At 40.7% G+C, this 19,839-nt stretch overlaps 1 protein-coding gene across 2 annotated transcripts in view; it reads left to right on the top strand.

Moving 5' to 3' along the window:
- The window catches only part of cnih3 (cornichon family AMPA receptor auxiliary protein 3), a 111,007-nt gene extending 98,279 nt beyond the window's left edge, over positions 1–12,728 (top strand). The window contains exons 5-7 of one of the 2 annotated variants that reach the window (XM_061754841.1): positions 2,449–2,595; positions 3,038–3,093; positions 10,586–12,728. In XM_061754841.1, the coding sequence (XP_061610825.1) occupies positions 2,449–2,595; positions 3,038–3,065 (175 nt within the window). In that variant the 3' untranslated portion in view covers positions 3,066–3,093; positions 10,586–12,728. The remainder of the gene's footprint in view (positions 1–2,448; positions 2,596–3,037; positions 3,094–10,585) is intronic. The other variant, XM_061754842.1, reaches the window with a different exon arrangement.
- The last annotated feature ends 7,111 nt before the right edge of the window (positions 12,729–19,839 follow it).

Here is a 19,839-nt window from a genome sequence, read left to right as displayed (position 1 = left end):
TTGCTGTGATTAAAAATTTGAATCGCTGTTGAAAGGCATCGTGATGTTGCAGATGTAACAGGCTCTCACCCCCCAAAAAATATGTTTCTGGGTTTTAAGTATAAGCAAGCTGAAACAAAGCCAAGCCATACCAGTACAGTTTAAACCCGTGATCCCCAACCTTTATTGAGCCGAAGCACAAATTTTACATTGAAATAAATCTCACAGCACACCACCAAAGACCAATACTGACATGATGAATTTGTTGTACCAGCACTCTTTTACAATGAAGCCACAAACTGGCTTACTCAGTAAGAGTTCTGGGGCTGTTTAATTGAACACAAAGCTGATAATACAATGAATTAATTGTACCTTCTGCCTTGGACTGGAAGAGCATTTAATTGTTCAGCCTGTCACCATATGTCACTGCCATAGATAAATGAAAAAAATATTTGCAATGAATAATATTGTTCTGACAAATTAAGTGAAATTTGATAATTTCCTGCAGAAACCCTAAGGATCTTTCATGGCACATTAGATTGCCACAGCACCTTGTTTGGGAATCACTGCAATATTGTCACTGTTGGGTGGAAACTCTGTATGTCCAAGTATGGTCAATTTAATATTTTTTTCATCAATCGATACTATTGGTCTCTCCCCACTCCTTCTGTTATTTTTAGGCAATATTAACCAATTTAAAGTGGTAAAAATAGCTTAAGTCGAAATCCATTAACACTCAAAATGTCTGAAAAGTACTCATTTTTGAGGTGTGAGAATTCCACCTAACAGCAATTACACACATTTTGTTAAACAATAATAGTCAAGTATATTTTTAGCGGCTAAAGCAAAGCACCTAGAGTCTCTGTCACCGAAATGCACAGGTGACAAAACCCGAAACAGGGTTGCAGTTTTTCTGTTGGAGCGCTTTGTTAGACCTGCGATGCTCAGTCGCTTGATGTGCGGTGCAGTCGCCAACTTGTAATTTTATTTTATTTTTTTGTAAGTTTTTTTGCCATGGTTCACTTCAGTAGCATTCGATCGCGATGCTCAGTGTGTGGCGGGCCAATTTATCCTAAAATCCAGGTAATTCCAGAGGGTTCACATACTTTTTCTTGCACCTGTATGTTTTGTTTATTAATGAGGAAGACATAGTCATTTGGTCCATGTGATACACAAATATTCTGGAGTAAACCCCTCATCACTTGGGTACATTTAAAAAATGCATTTGTGCTGTTTCAAATGAGTCTACACAGATAAACAGAGCTCTTTTTACATTTCATCTAATATCTTAATCCTAGCTCTTAATTAAGTCTCACTGGAATGGAGAATCTCCAGGAAACATCTCAACATCCCCCCAATAATTCTGTTATTAATATTCCATATTAGTAAAAGTCCAAAATGACACTCCTTATGAAGAAGAAAAAGCTTATTCTGCTCATTTTAAGGGCTCTATTTTCGTAGACAGCGCATATGTGGCATGGCGCAAGTAAAGGCAGATTCTGATTTTCGTGCAACAGCAGGGCAAGTGTTTGCCAATTTGGCACACCGGTCTGCGCCAAGGTGGGCATTCCGGCACAGCAAGGGTGTGTCCTTGGAGATGTCCTCACCGGCGGAGTGACAATTTGGTGGCTAAAAGTTGGCCTAATTTTACGCCTGCTCAGACCACGGTCAAATGAGATTTTGGTGAATTTGATCAGGGCAGAGGGAGACAGATAGATAGAGGTTTGTGGACATATTTAAGTCACTAGCGTGGTGACCACCATCTCATTCTGTATTTAATAAGGGTACCCCCTCACATTGTCTGTTGCCACACCAGCCAGGAGAAGTGACAATGCTCTACCCATGCACAGATCACTGTGATTACGCATCATCCTTTGTCACACAGAGATGTCTCCGTCAGGACTGTCACTGTGCCACTTTTAAAGGGAATGAGAGGAGGAGGAGCCACTTTGTTTGGTGGTGAATTAAGTCAGCTGTAAACACCTACATTGGTGCAGCATGGCCACTGTCGGATCCGCCAGGCTGCGCTGGTCTACGAACTTATCAAAAATGGATCTATCCCGCCCCTGGTGCACAGTTGCCCCGGGTGCCACGCCGGATTTACACTGGTCACAAAAATAGGGTCTTAAGTATATACTGACCATTACCAGAACTGGGTTCAAAATAGATATGAACAGCATTCATTTAACTGTCAACACCGAAATGAATAATGTCTTAATTTTTCATTTTTTCATTTGTTCTGCCAATAAATCATGGAATAATACTGATAACAGAAACATGTTAAGAAACCTGAGGTTTGATAGGTCAACCATTTACATCCACCATCAACTGTCAGCAACCTTCTTTTCCATGCTGTCATCTTACCATTTACAGTACGTGCCTGCAACTCCCCATTTAATTCCATCCCCTCTACTACGGCGTGGTGTCGAACAGGTCAACTACCCGTGTTGTGTTCTTTGCCCTCTGCGGTAGGTACTTCCATTCCCCAACGGATACCAAGGAGTTGATCTACGACCCAGCTTCGGTTATGAACGGCGACACGCTCAAGTTCTGCCTGAAGGAGGCCTGGTGCAAGCTATCCTTCTTTGTCCTGTCCTTCTTCTACTATTTGTACTGGTGAGCATTCAACATACAGTGTGGTAGCCATAGCTGTATCACAGGTCAAAAAGTCGATTACAGCAGCTGCAGGTAAAATACAAGGATGAAAACAGATATATACCTTTTATTCGAACTTTTCAAGGTCTGACGAAGCAGTATGAGTGCAACTCACTGAATAAAGTAACCATTTCTCTAGCAATCACATGCAATTACAGGTCTGCTAAAATAGTTAGGGTGTACATTTAGGCTTGTTGTTGCTAATGCATGTGATGTTAAGAGAATTTGATTCTTTAATTCATTGACAAGCACTAGAAGAATTAACATATTACATATTTCCGGATTATATGATTACAAAATGTTGATTGAAATGTGTTGCTCTTGTGAATATGCTGACCTTGTCTATGATGCTGATAATAATCACTACGGATCTTGTTCCATGTGTCATATGTGGGGGCTGCAGTGTGTGGAACCTGGAAATATCCCTCTAATAGGTCTTATCAATGGGAACACTTAAAGGTACCATCCTTATATTTTTAATCTTTATTATTATTATTATTAACATTATGGTTGTGTTATACGGCATACTTATAAATGTATTATTCATGTGCCAATAAATATGTAATATACATTCACTAGCCACAGCATGAGGTACACCATTTAATGAGAACAACTCAAAAATATTTATAAAAAATGTATGGCTTTTCAGTGTAATCTGCCAACATATCAGACTACACATTTACTTACCCAAATTAAGTAAAAGCTACAGCCTCTATATGGAGCATTCATTTGATACCATTCTTTTACTGGCTCCCATTTCATTGTGTAAGTGTACCTAATGGTGTAACCAGTGAGTGGATATTTGTGGCTTCTAGCTGTACCGTGATTTTCTGCTTTTGACAGCGCCAGGTCAGAGTGTACAGTTTTTATTACTTACAACTCGGTGCTAAATACATTTTGAGTTTGATTTTTGTTATCTTACATTGAGTTGCTCGTGTATGTGTGTGATGTGTATGCTGTAATATAAAATTATCGCTAGAGGCATTTAAGTAAAGGTAACTATTGTAGTTGTTGTGTTTTAACCCCAATGAAGGATGTTACATCATAATCAACATGATTACATTTTCAAAGTGGTTTTCCTAAAAGTTTAATTAAAATGTTGTATAGTAGGGCCTAAACTATAGCACATTCACTCTTCTTAGTCTAGATTATATATTTTAAAGATGCAGATGTCATGATTAGATTTTCTTTCCCCCATCCTTTTTATAATCACCGATATTAAGAGACAGGACAAGTTATACTGTGATTTTTTTCTTCTTTCTTTGGTGTGCTCCCTCCTGGCATGGTAATGTGGTGGAATTACTTCAGGAGCTCCTTATTTAGTCATAGTCATATATTACATTCATTTTCATAAGATCTTTTTTTTTCCACAAAAACAAAAACATTCCTTATTTCTCAGAGGTTGACATGTCCTTTGGAAAAAGACTTCAAATGCTTAACATCTTAAAAGGCAAGTTCAAAGATTATGCAGCAGAAATAGATTAAAAGGTATGATGCAAAGCCGTGGTAAGCAGTGGTTTTGATTTGCAATATTTATCCACCAAGACTCAAAATTGCCCGTAGTTGTGAATGTGAGTGTGAATGGTTGGTTGTTTGCATGTGCCCTGCGATTGGCTGGCAACCAGTTCAGGGTGTACCCTGCCTCCTGCCCGATGATAGCTGGGATAGGCTCCAGCACGCCCGCGACCCTAGTGAGGAGAAGCGGCTCAGAAAATGGATGGATGGATATATTGTATATAGGAGGAAAGGAGGCAGGTTTAGTTGAAGATGTACAAAAAGTAAAAGAAAGTTGTTCTCCCGTTGGGGTGCGCTCATAACTTTTCCTGCCGTTTCAACTTGTTGCGCATCCTGGTCTTGCTCTCAACTGCGGGCGTAACTGGTACGGCTGCCGGGATTTGCTCCCATGGGCTCCGCCAACAGACCAGGCTTGGAAAAACGATCGAAGCCGCATGGCTTCTTCGATCAGAAAGCGCTGCCATCTTGGTCCAGCTGTTGCTCGCACACGTGGTGGAAAACAAAGAACAAAGAAAATGGGACAGGGGAGGGGTGGCAGCACGGAGGAGACGTGCTTAGGTAACTTTCAGCATGAAGGAGCTGAACCAAGAACATTTCATTTAGTCTACAATTATTGACCCATAAAATGGGTTTAAAATCATTTATTAATTTAAAACACTCCCAACTTTGTACTCTTACTCAGAGATCAACCATGTAGAATGATTGTCTCAACTTTAGTCTTGGTAACTACCATATTTTCACGACCATAGGGCGCACCGTATTAAAAGGTGCAGTCTCAGTTACGGGGTCTATTTTTGTATTTAACACATACATAAGGCGCACCGTATTATTGGGTGCAGGCAGGGTAAAACATACGCTAGCTTAAAACATACGTTAGCATTACATGCACGCTCTAACAATGTTTTTAAAATGGCAGCGGGAGCAAAACTGAGTTCGGTTGTACTTTATTGAAGTATTTAACAACGTACTCACGTTATTTTTTTATCGATCCTCATCCACAAATCCATCAAAGTCCTCATCTTCTGTATCTGAAATGAACAGCTGGCCAAGTTCTCCAACAAACACGCTGGGTTCCCCCTCGTCATTGTCAGAGTCAGTCTCGTTGCCGGGGCGGTGGGGGGTGGCTGTTCAGCAATAATGCCAGCTTTTGCGAAAGCTTGGACAACAGTCAAAGCAGATACCTTAGCCCAAGCATCCCCAATCCATTCAAAAATGGTGGCGTAACTCGCCCGACTTCTCGTGCCCCGTTGTGCGTATCGCTATCGTGCTGGGCCCCTTCTTCTCGACAGTGTGGTTCACTGGGTGAGCGGCATCTCGTCCATGTTGGTGATGTGGTTGGGCTGGATGTGTTTGTCGGCAATCTTTTTACTGCAGTAGGAGCGGAAGCTGGCCACCATTTCCTTGTAATCCGCCGGAGGTTGCTGCGCCATGGTAGTCCTTTCCCGTATGGATAAATGGCATCGTTTCATAAAGCGAAAGCACCAAGACGGACCTCCTTGAAAATGTTCGATTTTCATTTCTTCTGCAAGCGTTATTGCCCTCAGTCAAATGGTGACTGTAGAGACGCTTCTCCCGGCTGTTCTTTGATCATTAATCCATTGGCCACCTCACCTTGTTTCTGCGGAAACTCAGCTTCGTTTTCTTGACTTGGCGACGCTCGTTTTCCTGCTTCCTCCACTTGCGAACCATGGATTCATTCATCTTGAATTCTCTCGCAGCTGCTCGATTCCCATGTTCCTCTGCATAACTGACAGCTTGCAGCTTAAGCTGTGCTTCGTAAGCGTATCTCTTTGTAGGTGCCATTTTCGGTCTTTAGCCAAACCGATGTTGTTTTGCACAATGCACATACCCGCACTATATACCTACAGGGGGCATGGCTTTAGTGTCCTACTTCACCCACCCTTCCCCTGTCCTCAGCCACGTCCGCTTTTCCTCTGTGTAAGCAGCATGTCGGCAGGTAATGCTAAAAAAAAATGATAATAAAAATAAAAAAAATAATAATAAAAATAAAACAATTTTTTAAAAAGTCAAGCGGAGTGATCATCACACAACAACATTTATAGATGTTGGAACTCGGTGCACACAGAAGGCACGCCACATTATACGGCGCTCCGCCCATTTTGGAGAAAATTTCAGACTTTTAAGTGTGCCTTATGGTTGTTAAAATATGGTAATTGTTCAATACAACATCATTTCGTACTGCTTGGCTTCAAATCAAGAGGAACAGTTCTTAAAGTCTCACAGCCGAACCTGTAAGCTGACACATTAATGACACAGACATTGAGGCATACATTTAGAATATTCCTGCAGGTTTGTTTGTTACAAACGTGGGATTTCAATGTCCACAGGCAGTGTCCCTAAACACCACTGATCGTTTTCCAGCACTTGTCCCAGAGCACTTGGCCACTTTTGGTCAGCGTCTCAGTTCTGCACACCAAAGGGTCTTTGAAGAATGGAAACCCATATTTCTAGGGGAGCTGTTTAAGGTCCAGGTGACATAAACCAGACTTTTTGTGACTGTCTGGCCCAGCAGGGCAGCAGCGAGAATTGCAGTTTATCAGTTGTGTGGGGTTTGCTATGACAACCGGGCCATAGTCACTGCTATACACACACACACACAGTATATGTGTATATATACAGTTTACTGATCCAAACCTGAACCAAATAAAATTTTTCTGATTGATAGTTTTTGCAATTTCTTTTGAGTACCTTACTGAGATCAAATATGCACAATTTCTGTTCATAGTATGAAGAGACATTTTAATTTTCTTATAACTGTAGGAGAACTGTGTATGTTGCTTCTTTACCTAATACAAGGAAAATTATTTGAGCAAACAGAAATTTATCTTAACTTATCACCTTACTTGTCTTCTCCTTTTTCCTCTAGTTGCTTCTGTCACAGGAATGTGTTGCTCTTCAATCACTAATGCACTTCCCTTCTCTGCAACTGCTTTTCTCTGGCTGTTCTTAACTGTTCAGCAGTTTCATATCTTATTCATGCATGCTGTTGGATGCCGTTCCAATTTGGTTTTGTATGTGGGCATTTATGGGATGAATATTTTTAATACACTCTTTTCCCAGGCATGAAAATCTGCTGTTTATAGCACACACACACACACACACACACACACACACACGCACACATGCACACACACACGAATCAACTTTGGCTCATTTACTTGACAGCTGTGTCACGCTAATGAGACATGAAATAAGCGACATCTGTCACTTGATATTGGAGCAGCCAGGAAAATTAGCTGATATGACATGAATTATGTTTTAGTCTAGTTTATTTACCAGGCATCAGTCAAGGATGTTGTTAAACAGTAATGCCAAATATCATAGATTGACCTGTAAGGAGAACATAATTACAACACTGTATTTGTTATTTACCCACAAAAATCTGGAAAAAAAATCCTCTATTTTCGACTGTCAAAATATGCAAACTCACTTTTCACAAAGTCCGTTGATATGCACTAAAAAAAATAATAATAATAATATTGCATTTGATTGAAAGAAGACTTTTAAAGTACAAAGTAATCAGAACGTAGTTGTGTTCGTCTTCATTAAGGTTGCATTCCCAGACAATTCGATATTCGATTGGGAACCAAATTTCCATTTCCATCTGTATGCTACAGTCTATCTAAGAAATGTTATTTATAACTATAACATGGTGACTGAGCAAATATGTGTATCCATGTATCAATCAAGTGTATTAACACCAAAATGTAATATTTGTATTTACGTTTGGATAAAATGCCTGTATTTTGTTAATCCATGACAATAAAATAAAAAAAATAACACTACAAATAATGGTTTGAACTTAATGTGCACACAAAACAATTTAGACGTCATAACTGTTATTTATGAGTGCATATATATATTTATTTTTAAAGTTTTCCACAGAAAATGGTTTTGTTTCAAATATAAAAATCAAACAAGCTATGTAATCCATTCGTATCATACTAGTTTTGATTTGATCAACATTCAGTAATAATGAGAGCACTTACCTAGTAAGTGGACGGATGTATTTTTACCACCATTACTTGATTGGATTGGATGAAGTGCGGGAAAGTTTACAATGTAACCGAGGGTGTACGCAGACAATTAATGTAATGTTCAGAAATGTGGCGGCACAGTGGTTGACTTGTTAGCACGTCTGTCTCACAGTTCTGAGGACCCAGGTCCTGCCTGTGTGGACTTTGCATGTTCTCCCCATGCCTGCGTAGGTTTTCTCTGGGTGCTCTGGTTTCCTCCCACATCCCAAAAACATGCATGGTAGGTTAATTGAAGACTCTAAATTGTCCGTAGGTATGAATGTGAGTGCGAATGGTTGTTTGTTTAAAATGTTCCCTGTGGTTGGCTGGCAACCAATTCAGGGTGTATCCCACCTCCTGCCCGCAGTTAGCTGGGATAGGCTCCAGCATACCTGCGACCCTAGTGATGATAAGCGGTGTAGAAAATGGAGGGCTTGATGGGTAAGACATTTTGTCAGAAAGCTGCACAATACTACAGTTGATTCCCCCAAAAATTAGTTAGTTGTTCGTGAAAACAATAAGTCTGGATCAATACAGAAACATTTGTGACCAGATTCCACCTACTGAAGACCTCTGATCTACTTCCAGTAGTTTCGCAACCCAAAGCAGAGCTGACCCACCTCAGGTCTGAGGTTCCAGTTTCTTCACCACACAAACGTCCATCCTCGCAAGCCACTCTCAGCCACTATGTACATCTTATTTACGTACTTCTTTACTCTTCTTTGTATATTCGCGAGCGATCTTTAGTGAATATAAATGAAACTGTCGCAGGCTCCTAAAGGCACCAATGATGAGAAAAGACTTGTTAGTTAGCTCTGTGCTGAGCTATTCTTGTCAATTCACAGCTCATGAAAACAACTGTTAAATCCACAATCTGTGACTTCGATGGAGTCATTTTATTGTATATTGTGTTGTATAGTTTCTTCTTTTTCAGGTATACATAACAGAGCACAGGAAGGCCTAGACATTGAAATTAAGCCAATCAGGCAGTGGAAGAATTATCATGCTAAAGAATCACTTGTCGGTAGCAAGAGCAGTAACGAGGATAACATACCACCAGTAGTCCTGAAGCACAGCAACCTTGATGATATAATTCCGGAACAAAGTATTACTTGATTGAGATCAACCTTCACCCAGTGTCTATTCCAAAGTCAGGAGATCGGCTTACGCGTGGTAACTACAGAGGCATTAACCTCAGCTCAATTGTGGCAAAAATGCTCAAATGGCAGAATAAGACCTACCTACATCTGAGAAAAAATCTAAATGGATTTTGAGTTGAAAGAACAACAGTGGGACACATTCTTGCCCTTAGAACGATTATAGAAGGTGTAAAAACCTACAAACTCCCTGCAATCACCGTTACTGATTTCAGGAAAGCGTTGGACACCATCAATAGAGGCAAAAATGCTAAAAATCCTAAGAGAACAATAAAGGAAAACACGACAAGTTTATGACTATGCCTCAGCGTGGGACAAGAATAGGGAACAATTTCAATAGAAATGCAAATAGTATTTGCAATGGGAAAGGCGTAAGGCTGCATAAATAAACGTTTTAAATAATTTAACAGCAGAATAAGCTTAACTAGCTAATTAATTGGCTGATTAATAAAAATATAGTATATATATATATATATATATATATATATATATATATATACAGTAAATGCAGAATCTTACCGAAAACCTGGTATTGTTGTTTGTTTGAGTGTCATTATCTTTGTCTTATGTTTTAATGTATTGACGTGTAAATAAAAAAAGAAAAATCGGCAGATTTTTTACAGATTTGTTTCCGTTTTTTTTTCCCCATGTCATTATACAGTATTGGTCTTAGTTTGTAATGTGTTAATGTGTTAAAAAAAAAATTATCGGCCAAAAAAAAAAATGTCCATGTTCGCTGAGTTGTAAAGGGCCTAACATCAGCTGATGAGATCGACCGGCTGATTAAGGGGTTTGGCCCAAATAATTACACTTTGTAAAACGAGTTTAGCTGTTTACATTCTCTTCTATTATGTTTTTAGACAATAGAGTGCTATTTTTCTTTATTTTGACCTGGTAATTTTAGGGGTGCTGGAACGGCTACATGACAGTTCAATTAATTTATTTGGGGGAAAATGTATGTGGTATACGAGTAAATTGAGTTGCGAGATTGGTCACGAAGATTAAACTTGTAAATCAAGGTACCACTGTAGAGCATATATGGGAAACAGTGAAACAAAACAAAGTTTTATATAGCAGATTTTGCATGTTGATTTCAATCAGCACTGTAAAAAGAAAACATTTCTTCTGCACACATACACTATCATACTTTTTATTCACAATGATCACAGCTTCATGATAGTTGCACAATCATAAAAGTGTCCACTCACTTTCTATCCTCTCTTTCTTCTTCTTGTGTTTCAGTATGGTCTACTCCCTGGTTACCTCATAACAACTGACTTATCACGAACTGGAGAAGCAAAAACCCTCTGGATACACAAACTGCCGTTTTTCACGAGAGTGATTTTTGCAAGAGACATAAATTTATGCATCTTTGCTGCTTCACTTTCAACTCAAAAGCAAAGGGACAAGGTCAACTATACATACAAAAACTACCATTCACAGTTTGATTAGAAATATTGAGTTGATCATAGCCTGGCGAACAAAAGTAATGTTAACTCTCTCTCACACACACACACAAGAACACACACACATGCACTCACATATACAGCTTCCTCTGGAGTGTTCCAGTTATTTATGGTCTAGTAGCAGTGATGGTAGCGCACAGGATGAAAAGCATAGTAGCATTTGCACAGTTTGTCTCAGGCACAGCAGTACTGCCCGACCCAGCTCAGCTCAGCATTCGCCCGGCTTCGGAACCTCAACGACCGTAGCAACAGTGAGTCAGATACGGAGGATGCATGGATAAACTGGATCACACTGCGAAAGGAAAAACCATTTGGGGGCGGCACCAATAGCAGCACATACATAAAGTACATCATGACTTAGTGTGGTGGGCATTTTGATGTACTCTTTGTCAAAAGGCATTTCCAACTGAAACATGGAGGTTCTGTATACAGCAAATGCCTTCTTCATGTTTTAGTGTTGTCCTATGAGAAATATTTCTAAAACTCCCAGCTAAAAGGAAATGTGTTAAAAGTTTTATTTACCCACACATTTGCACAAAAAGGGGATTTAATCTTGCACAACATTTGCGATATTTGGCTGTGTGTTCATGATCATGTATGATAGTTCAGGCACCCAGGTGAAGGTCTTCCAGTATGTAAAATTTAAAACAGGGAAGCTACTGTATGTGACAATATTGTAGCTCTATTAAAACAAGGGACCAAATGCTTTTTGGGTAATAATTTATTATGTGTGAGATTTTATTGCATCCATATTTATCTAAATGATTGTTGTTTTCCAACATTAAGAATGATGAATGAAGCACAAATGGACATTGTTGATTGGAATCCGTCACTTATTCTATCCATTCTAAATCTAATAAAAGCAACTGTAGCAGCTGATGTAGGCGTCATCACAACTGACACTATTTACACAACATATGCTTGCTATAACACGATTCCCTTCAAGTAAGATATTACCTACATAAATAGGTCACATGGCAAATATGTAATTTTGTCAATGCAGAGCAGGCATTTCCCAAATATAGTCTGTGTCCTCGTCCAAACCACCGCCTGTTCCCAATGCTACCACCATCATGGATTAGATTGGAAGTCCTGCATTTTTTTTCCTCTGTATTTTGCCCTATTCAAATTCTAGCATTTTCTATCCTTACTGTGTATGTGAATTTAGATATTGTTTATGAAATAAACTATTTTAAAATCAAAAGTATCAGTATCTTTTAGCAGTAATTATGCATTATCCTGTTTAAAAACAAATGCCAGAGAAAATCAAAATCTGTGTCCCTTTTTTTCTGGAACAGTTTTACTGTATTAGTAGAGTTTTTAAGCTTCCGCTGTGGTATTATAATTGAGGTTTATTGAGAATCAGACTTGATCAGTTGAACAGAACAAAGTTTCTAGAAGGGAGAGAGAAACAAAGACAAATCACTAATTGTAAACAGGATGAGAGAAGTAAATCATTACATTATCTCCAACAATGAAACATCAATATGAGTGTTGCATGGGACTGTAGTGCTACACCCTGTGAGGGAAGGACAGGACAAGATAAAACAGGACAAGGACAGGAGATGAAGCATGCGGGACAAGGGTCGTGAACCCCGCTATACAACAGAACTGTGGTGGCATTAATTATGTGAATTATAAAAGTCTACAGGACAAGAGTATAAGTGAGGGGATAGACAAGCGATTTGCATATTGTGTGTGCCTGCGGATACATGCAAGTGAATTGATATCATTTGAAATGCACCAAGACTGACATAAGTGTCATGGAATTGCTGTGGCCGCACCGCGGCAGCTGAGGACACCACCCAATCAATCGAGGGGCGGGAACAGGCCCAGGGGTCCACCCGAGAGCAGCCCGGTGGCGTGACATGTCCCACACCGAGGGACCCAGGGCGGTCTGCTGGCCCCACCGAGGCGCCCCGACAACCGGCAACCCAGTGGGGGCTGCAGGGACCCAATGACACCCCCCCCCAGACAACCGCCCCACATGCCGCTCCACCCCACCACCCCCTCCACCCCCAGGAGGGTTTTGTTTTGCCGCACTAACGAGTTTTATGAGTCTCTGTCAATAGATACTTCCTCAAAATCAGAGATGATAGCAGGATGGGTGTCCACACTGGTGCCCACATTAGGCTCAGTAATCAACACATTCAACTGGGATTGAGGCACAGTGTTCTTAATCTCATTCCTAATGAGTTTATTTATTTATTTATTATGTAAACAAAATTGCAATGAAATCATTAACTGAAAAGGAGGAGCTATTGGAAGTAGGCTGCCCTTTGGTTAGCATTGGTACTGTATCAAATAAGTATTTAGGGTTATTTTTATTAAAAATCATTCATTTTAGTTAAAATTATAACTTGTTTGTATTTCACTTAAACTATCCCCCCATGGCTGACAGAAGACCTCAAGTTTAGTTGCAGGCCATTTGCGCTCAAGCTTCCAACATGCTTGTTCTTGGGACGCGTTTTAAGTGTTTAATGGTTTCAAGAGCATTACACAGAGCCACCTTAAAATCATTTGTGAGATTATCAATAGGACCCACATATAAGAAGGAAATGAAGCAATTGCTGAGGCTAATTGGTCAGCGAGTGCAGTAGTAGTTGAAGAACTAATACTGTATTATAGCTATTATAGCTTTCATTGTGGTCAGAACGATGGCAATGGGCCAAGACTTCAAATTTTATAAAGTAATGGTCGGACATAGCAGTAGTATAGGGAAGTACCATTATATTTGAGGTTGCGATGCCCCAGGTTAAAAGCAAATTTAAAGGATTACCCTTATTATGGGCCGGTTCATGTCTTAATTGCACGAAACCAAAAGTATCAATTATTGTCTGAAACGCTGCACTAAGATTTTCCGACGGGGAATTCATATGAATATTAAAGTCACCTATGATTAATTTATTGTCACGGTGGGTCACCTAGTCAGCAATAAATTATGAGAATTAATCTAAAAAGACAAAATAAGGGCCATGGACGGTAGATAACTGCAAGATAGAACGGCAGTGGTGTTATAGATCACATAACAAGAGCCTCAAAATTTTTAAAGTCAATGTTTGGCCTCGTGCTAAGGTTGAAATTGGATTTGGAGATGAGGACAACAAACCCTCCCTTCTTAATAGGACGCACAACATGTTAATTCACAAAGTTTTGGGGAGATGCCTCATTGGGTGGATAAAAACTCATTTGGTTATAACCAAGTTTTGCAAAGACCAATCATATTAAGATTATAGTCTATGATAAGATCATTGACTAGCAAAGCATTTGAGGAAAGTGATCTAATATTCATAAGACCAATTTTCATTAAAGAGGGCTGATCGGTGCAATAAGTATTCATAGAAGTCATATAAAAAAGATTGCATTGTTTAGAAACTGTAATATATTTCGAGTTGCTGTGGGGGCGGCAAGAGATTAATATTGAAGGAATCTGGTAGTTTTTTCTCGACTTGTCATCGGTAGAACAAACCGGGGAAGAGTGCTTAAACTCATCAAACAGTACAACCTCAGTAGAAAGCATCAAAGTCTGCAATGTATTCATGGGTAGTGGATCAGAATGTGGAGTATGTCACTCTAATCTACATATAGGACTGTGTTTAGAGTCCAGCATAGCACTACTTAGCCTTAACCTTACAGACTCCACACCCGCTCTAATAGGCTCACTAATCATCAGGGTTACGGGTGAGATTGAGCCTCTCATAGCTGACTTTGGGCAAGAGGTGGGGTACACACAGGACTGTTGAAGATTAGGTTCCCATCAATCAAAAATAAGCACACCTTTGTTTCTTTCTTTTTAATGTCTTAGTGATATAAATAACTCAACATTATTATTTCTTAACACAAACATAGTTACTATAATGAATTAAAATAGAAATTAAATAAAAGGTTTGTTTTTTTATAAGAGATCCATGTCTCAGGTGGTGGCGCACAAGCATCTTGGTGGGCAGTCATGGCCCCCTATGGACCAGCCGTGGTGACTGCTGATGTCCACCAAGACGTTTGGGGATTGCCACCACAACAGGCACTGACCAACTAACTGCCACAGCTCTGGTCAGTTGCTTCAACAATGGAGGCCGGAACATGGTCTACTCAGAGTAAATGTTCCCCACCTCCTCTGGGACGTGCTAGAAATTCTCCCAGAGGTGGGAGTTGAAACTCCTTCTCGCAGGGTATTATTCTGCCAGACGTTCCCAGCAGACCCTCACAATATCTTTGTATCGGACCGGCATCTTCCCCCACAATTGGAGCCAACACACAACCAGGTGGTGATCAGTAGACACTTCAACCCCTGTTTTCCAAGACATGCGGTCACAAGTCCGCACATGAAGACAAAGTCAATCATTGAACTTCAATGTGTCGTGGTACCAAGCGCACGAGCACCCTAATGTCTGAACACGGTGTTCATTATGGACAATCCATGACTAGCCAAGTCTGGCATTGCCTACGTGAGTGTTGAAGTCTAGCAGAATATGGGAATCCACAGTGGGACACTCTCCAGAACCCCTGCCAAGGACTTCTAAAAGGGTGGGTACTCTGAGCTGCTGTTTGGTGCATAGGAGCAAACAACAGTCAGAGCCTCTCCCCCTACCCGAAGGCAGAGGAAGGCTACCCTCTTGTCAACCGCAGTGAAGCCCAATGTATAGGTACCAAGCAATAGTATGGGCAATAAGTATGACCACACCTGTTCAGTGCCTTTCATCAAGGGCAACTCCAGAGTGGAATAGAGTCCAACCCCTCTCAAGAGTACTGGTACCAGAGCCCAAACTATAGTATGTGTTGAGGCAAGGCCGACTATGTCTAGTCAGAACTTCTTGACCTTGCAGACCAGCTCCTTTTCTGCCAGAGAGGTGACATTCCATGTTCCAAGAGACAGCTTTTATAGCTAGGAGTTGGCCACCTTTGGCCGCCACCCAGCTGAGCCCATGGGAAGGGGGACCCACGTTGCCTCTTCGGGCTGTGCCCGGCTGGGCTCCACGGGTGCAGACCCAGGGACCAGGCGCTCGCCAACGAGCCCCACCGCCAGGCCTGTTTTCAGAGGTAGGCCCTGGTGACCAGCGTCTGGGCGAGAGGAAACGAGGTCATTCATGTTCATCATAGGGGGTGTTGAGCCAGGCTTTTTATGGTCCCTCACCTTCGATCTGTTTGCCGTGGGTGACCCAGCTAAGGGCATAAAGCCCCAGACAATTTAACTCATCGGCTCATTGGGACACACAAACCCCTCCACCATAATAAGCTGATGGCTCAGGGAGGGGAACAACAAAGTAAACCTTTTGTCATCTGCCGATTTCTGAAAATATGTACGTGAGCACTCCCACTGTTACGTATGTAATAGTGGGCCTAATTACCCAGAGATCAATTCAGGCTGTCTTTTGCACAGTCAACTGGGATAGGTTCCACTTCAACTATGACCCTGAACAAGAAAAAAGATGGCTGGATGAATCAAAATCAAAACTGCATGTCACAAAAAATATGAGGTACCGTAATTTCTCATGTATAATGCGCACCCATGTATAATATGCACCCCCAAAGTTAACTTCAAAATTCTGGAAAACCCTTCTACCTATGTATAATGTGTACAATGCTTTTGCTTCTACCCATATGATCAAACCATAAAGTATTATCTGTATTGTGTTAGTTTTTTTCAAAGAATTATTCTGAAGTCAAGCACTTTATTTGAACGCGTAATACTTTATTTTTATGTACTTACTCTTATTTTGAAATTCACAGCCCTACTTTTATTTAGTAAATGAGAAAACACACAGGTGTGCTCATATGTTTGATTACCCAGGCAGTATTTGTAAGATGGGTAAAATTATTTAAAGAATACACTCAAAACTGTCAAGCATTTCAGAAAAGCATTGAACAAAACATAACCATAAAGAAATTAATGATGATTGTTGTTCAGTCAGTCGTATTAAAAAAAAACCAAAAAAAACAAAACAATAGTTCACAAATTCTGTTAGGGTATGTACACTTATGAGCACAACTGTACATGTATCCAGTCATACGTACCCCTGTCATATTGGAATGAAAGTGTAGGCTACACCTTTTTCAAAACCTCTTGGTGACGGTGGCATATTAGGGAATGAAAGTGTAAAGCTTTTTCATAACCTCTCGATGGCAGCATACATTTATAAAATGTTAAAGTTTTTTTCCATTTTCCCCTATACCTATGTATAATGCGCACTATTCACTTTTGACCATTTTGACCATACATGAGAAATTACGGTAGTATACAACTACATACAGGAATGTTTTGTGCTTGGTTTTTTTTCATCTGGAAATTGAGTTTTCTTTCAAATTAATCAGATTCTGATATTAATCTGAAACTGAAGTTAGAGATTCATCTTTCAACATGACATTGACCTCAAGCATGTTGCCCCCTCAACAGATTAATGGCTTCACAAACAGAAAATTTAAGTTTTGGAATGATGCAGCAAGAACCAAAATCTAAATCAAACTTGAAAGCTGCAAGGTGACATGAAGGGGGCTACTTTCAAGGGATTATGTAAGTAATTGCAGCAATAATCTCCTTTCAGAGGCAGTATCAGGGTGCGGCAATCAGACGACACAAGGCAGTCACATGACCGCGCACGTAGCCTTCGCGAGCCAATAAAAATGACTCATTTTGGAGAGTCATTTGTGTGTGTGCATGCATGCTTGTGTGTGTGAGCAAGTGCGCAAGTGTGTGTCCAACCCGTGGCAGACAAGGGGTGACAGATTGCTGACAACCTGTCTTCCCAGTATGGTCTTGAGACCGATTTCACGCATATCAACATAATTACACCAGACAGCCACTGCTTACCTTCTGACCCCTCATCATGTTCACTTGTTTGGGCATATGTGTGTAAGTGCATTAATTTAGATATGAAGACCCCACCCTCCTGCATTAGCCCCCACTCATTCCCATCTCTTTTTCCAGAAGTCCTTGCTGTCATCCAGCTTTCGTCTTAAAGCTGCAGAATGACACTGAGCTCTTGTCCCGCGGCTCTGGCACACAGTGCTCAGCTTTCTGGAACCTCGGGTCTTTCTGTAGAACCTGTCTGTTTCCTCAGCTTTTCACTGCACGGGAGCCAATTTTAATCACCCTCTGCATAGAACTGAAGCCCACTCATACATATTGATACTTTATTTGTGGAAAAAAAGGGCCCAATAAAAACAGACTTTGAATACCATTCTGAGGCATTTCTAAATGATGAATCAAGTTGCTTAGTGTGCTGGTTTCCCCGAGTACTTAAATGTGGCATAAGCATGTCAGACCACTCTGAGAAAGCATGAAATTAAATGCCTGGCAGCTCTGAATTGATGTGTGTCTGCCAGACACCTTTAACTACCTGGAAACATTTACAATCATTGCTGCGAATCTAAAAATATTAGCAGATCTGACAATAGAAAACATGAACCCTCTCTTGTTAATTCTGCTCTTTACCAAAAAAATCTTGGAGAATGTTCAGCCATCAATTCCTGACCTCAACTTGAAGGGCACTTGGGTTCTGCAGCACGACAATGACGAGCATGTCAACTTCTGAATTGCTAAAAAAAAACTGAATGGGTTTTGGAGTGGCCAATCTCAAATATTTAGTTTTTAAATTTGATTTCAGTTGTGGCGGCACGGTGGCCGACTGGTTAGAGCGTCAGCCTCACAGTTCTGAGGACCCGGATTCAATCCCCGACCCCGCCTGTGTGGAGTTTGCATGTTCTCCCCGTGCCTGCGTGGGTTTTCTCCGGGCACTCCGGTTTCCTCCCACATCCCAAAAACATGCATGAATTGGAGACTCTAAATTGCCCGTAGGCATGACTGTGAGTGCGAATGGTTGTTTGTTTCTATGTGCCCTGCGATTGGCTGCCAACCAGTTCAGGGTGTACCCTGCCTCCTGCCCGATGACAGCTGGGATAGGCTCCAGCACACTAAGAAAATGGATGGATGGATTTCAGTTGTTGCTGCTGAGGCTGGCCCAAACAGTTATTAGATTCAGAGGGCAATTAATTTTTCACACAGGACCAGGTAGCTTTGAATAGTTTTTTTTTCCCCCTCAGAAACTGCATTTTATATTTACTTGGGTTATCTTTGTCTACTATTTAAATTAGTTTGATGATCTTAAACATTAAAGTGGGGAAACTATGCAAGGCATTAATAATTTTAGAAGTGGGCAAGTGCTTTATCACAGCACTGTAGATCGCAGTCATGCAGGATGTCACACGAAATGTGAGATATCACACAATACCACTGTACAGTCAATGAAGGATTCATTATGTTGGTAGCCTGGTCGTGGAAAATATTCATTCTATTTCCATTATTTTTTATGGGGAAAATAGTTTTAAAATCAGAACAAATTATTTGGAGGTATTTGGTATTTGTGTACCAATTGCCACAAGCAACACTTTGCTGATAGATGTGTCTTCTTCTTCTTTTCCTTTCGGCTTGTGCCGTTAGGGGTCGCCACAGCGCGTCATCCTTTTTTTAAATTTTGCTCTCAAAAAAGTGTCGTCTTTTCAAGTAACTGGGCTCAAGTATGAGTGAAGTCATGAGTTGTTCCTGTCCAAATCAAGTTGCAAGTCTTGTGACATTTTGCTGAGTCTCTTCTTCTTCTTTTCCTTTCAGCTTGTCCATTTTGGGGTCGCCACAGCGCGTCATCCTTTTCCATGTAAGCCTATCTCCTGCATCCTCCTCTCCAACACCAACTGCCATCATGTCTTCCCTCACGACATCCATCAACCTTCTCTTTGGTCTTCCTCTAGCTCTCTTGCCTGGCAGCTCCAATCTCAACATCTTTCTACCAATATACTCACTATTTCTCCTCTGGACGTGTCCAAACCATCGAAGTCTGCTCTCTCTAACTTTGTCTCCAAAACATCGAACCTTGGCTGTCCCTCTGATGAGCTCATTTCTAATTTTATCCAACCTGGTCAATCCGAGAGCGAACCTCAACATCTTCATTTCCACCACTTCCAACTCTGCTTCCTGTTGTCTCTTCAGTGCCACTGTCTCTAATCCGTACATCATGGCTGGCCTCACCACTGTTTTATGAA

The sequence above is a fragment of the Phyllopteryx taeniolatus genome, chromosome 18 (assembly GCF_024500385.1).
Source record: "Phyllopteryx taeniolatus isolate TA_2022b chromosome 18, UOR_Ptae_1.2, whole genome shotgun sequence".
NCBI lineage: Eukaryota > Metazoa > Chordata > Actinopteri > Syngnathiformes > Syngnathidae > Phyllopteryx > Phyllopteryx taeniolatus.
This window is presented reverse-complemented; position numbering and strand designations above follow the sequence as displayed.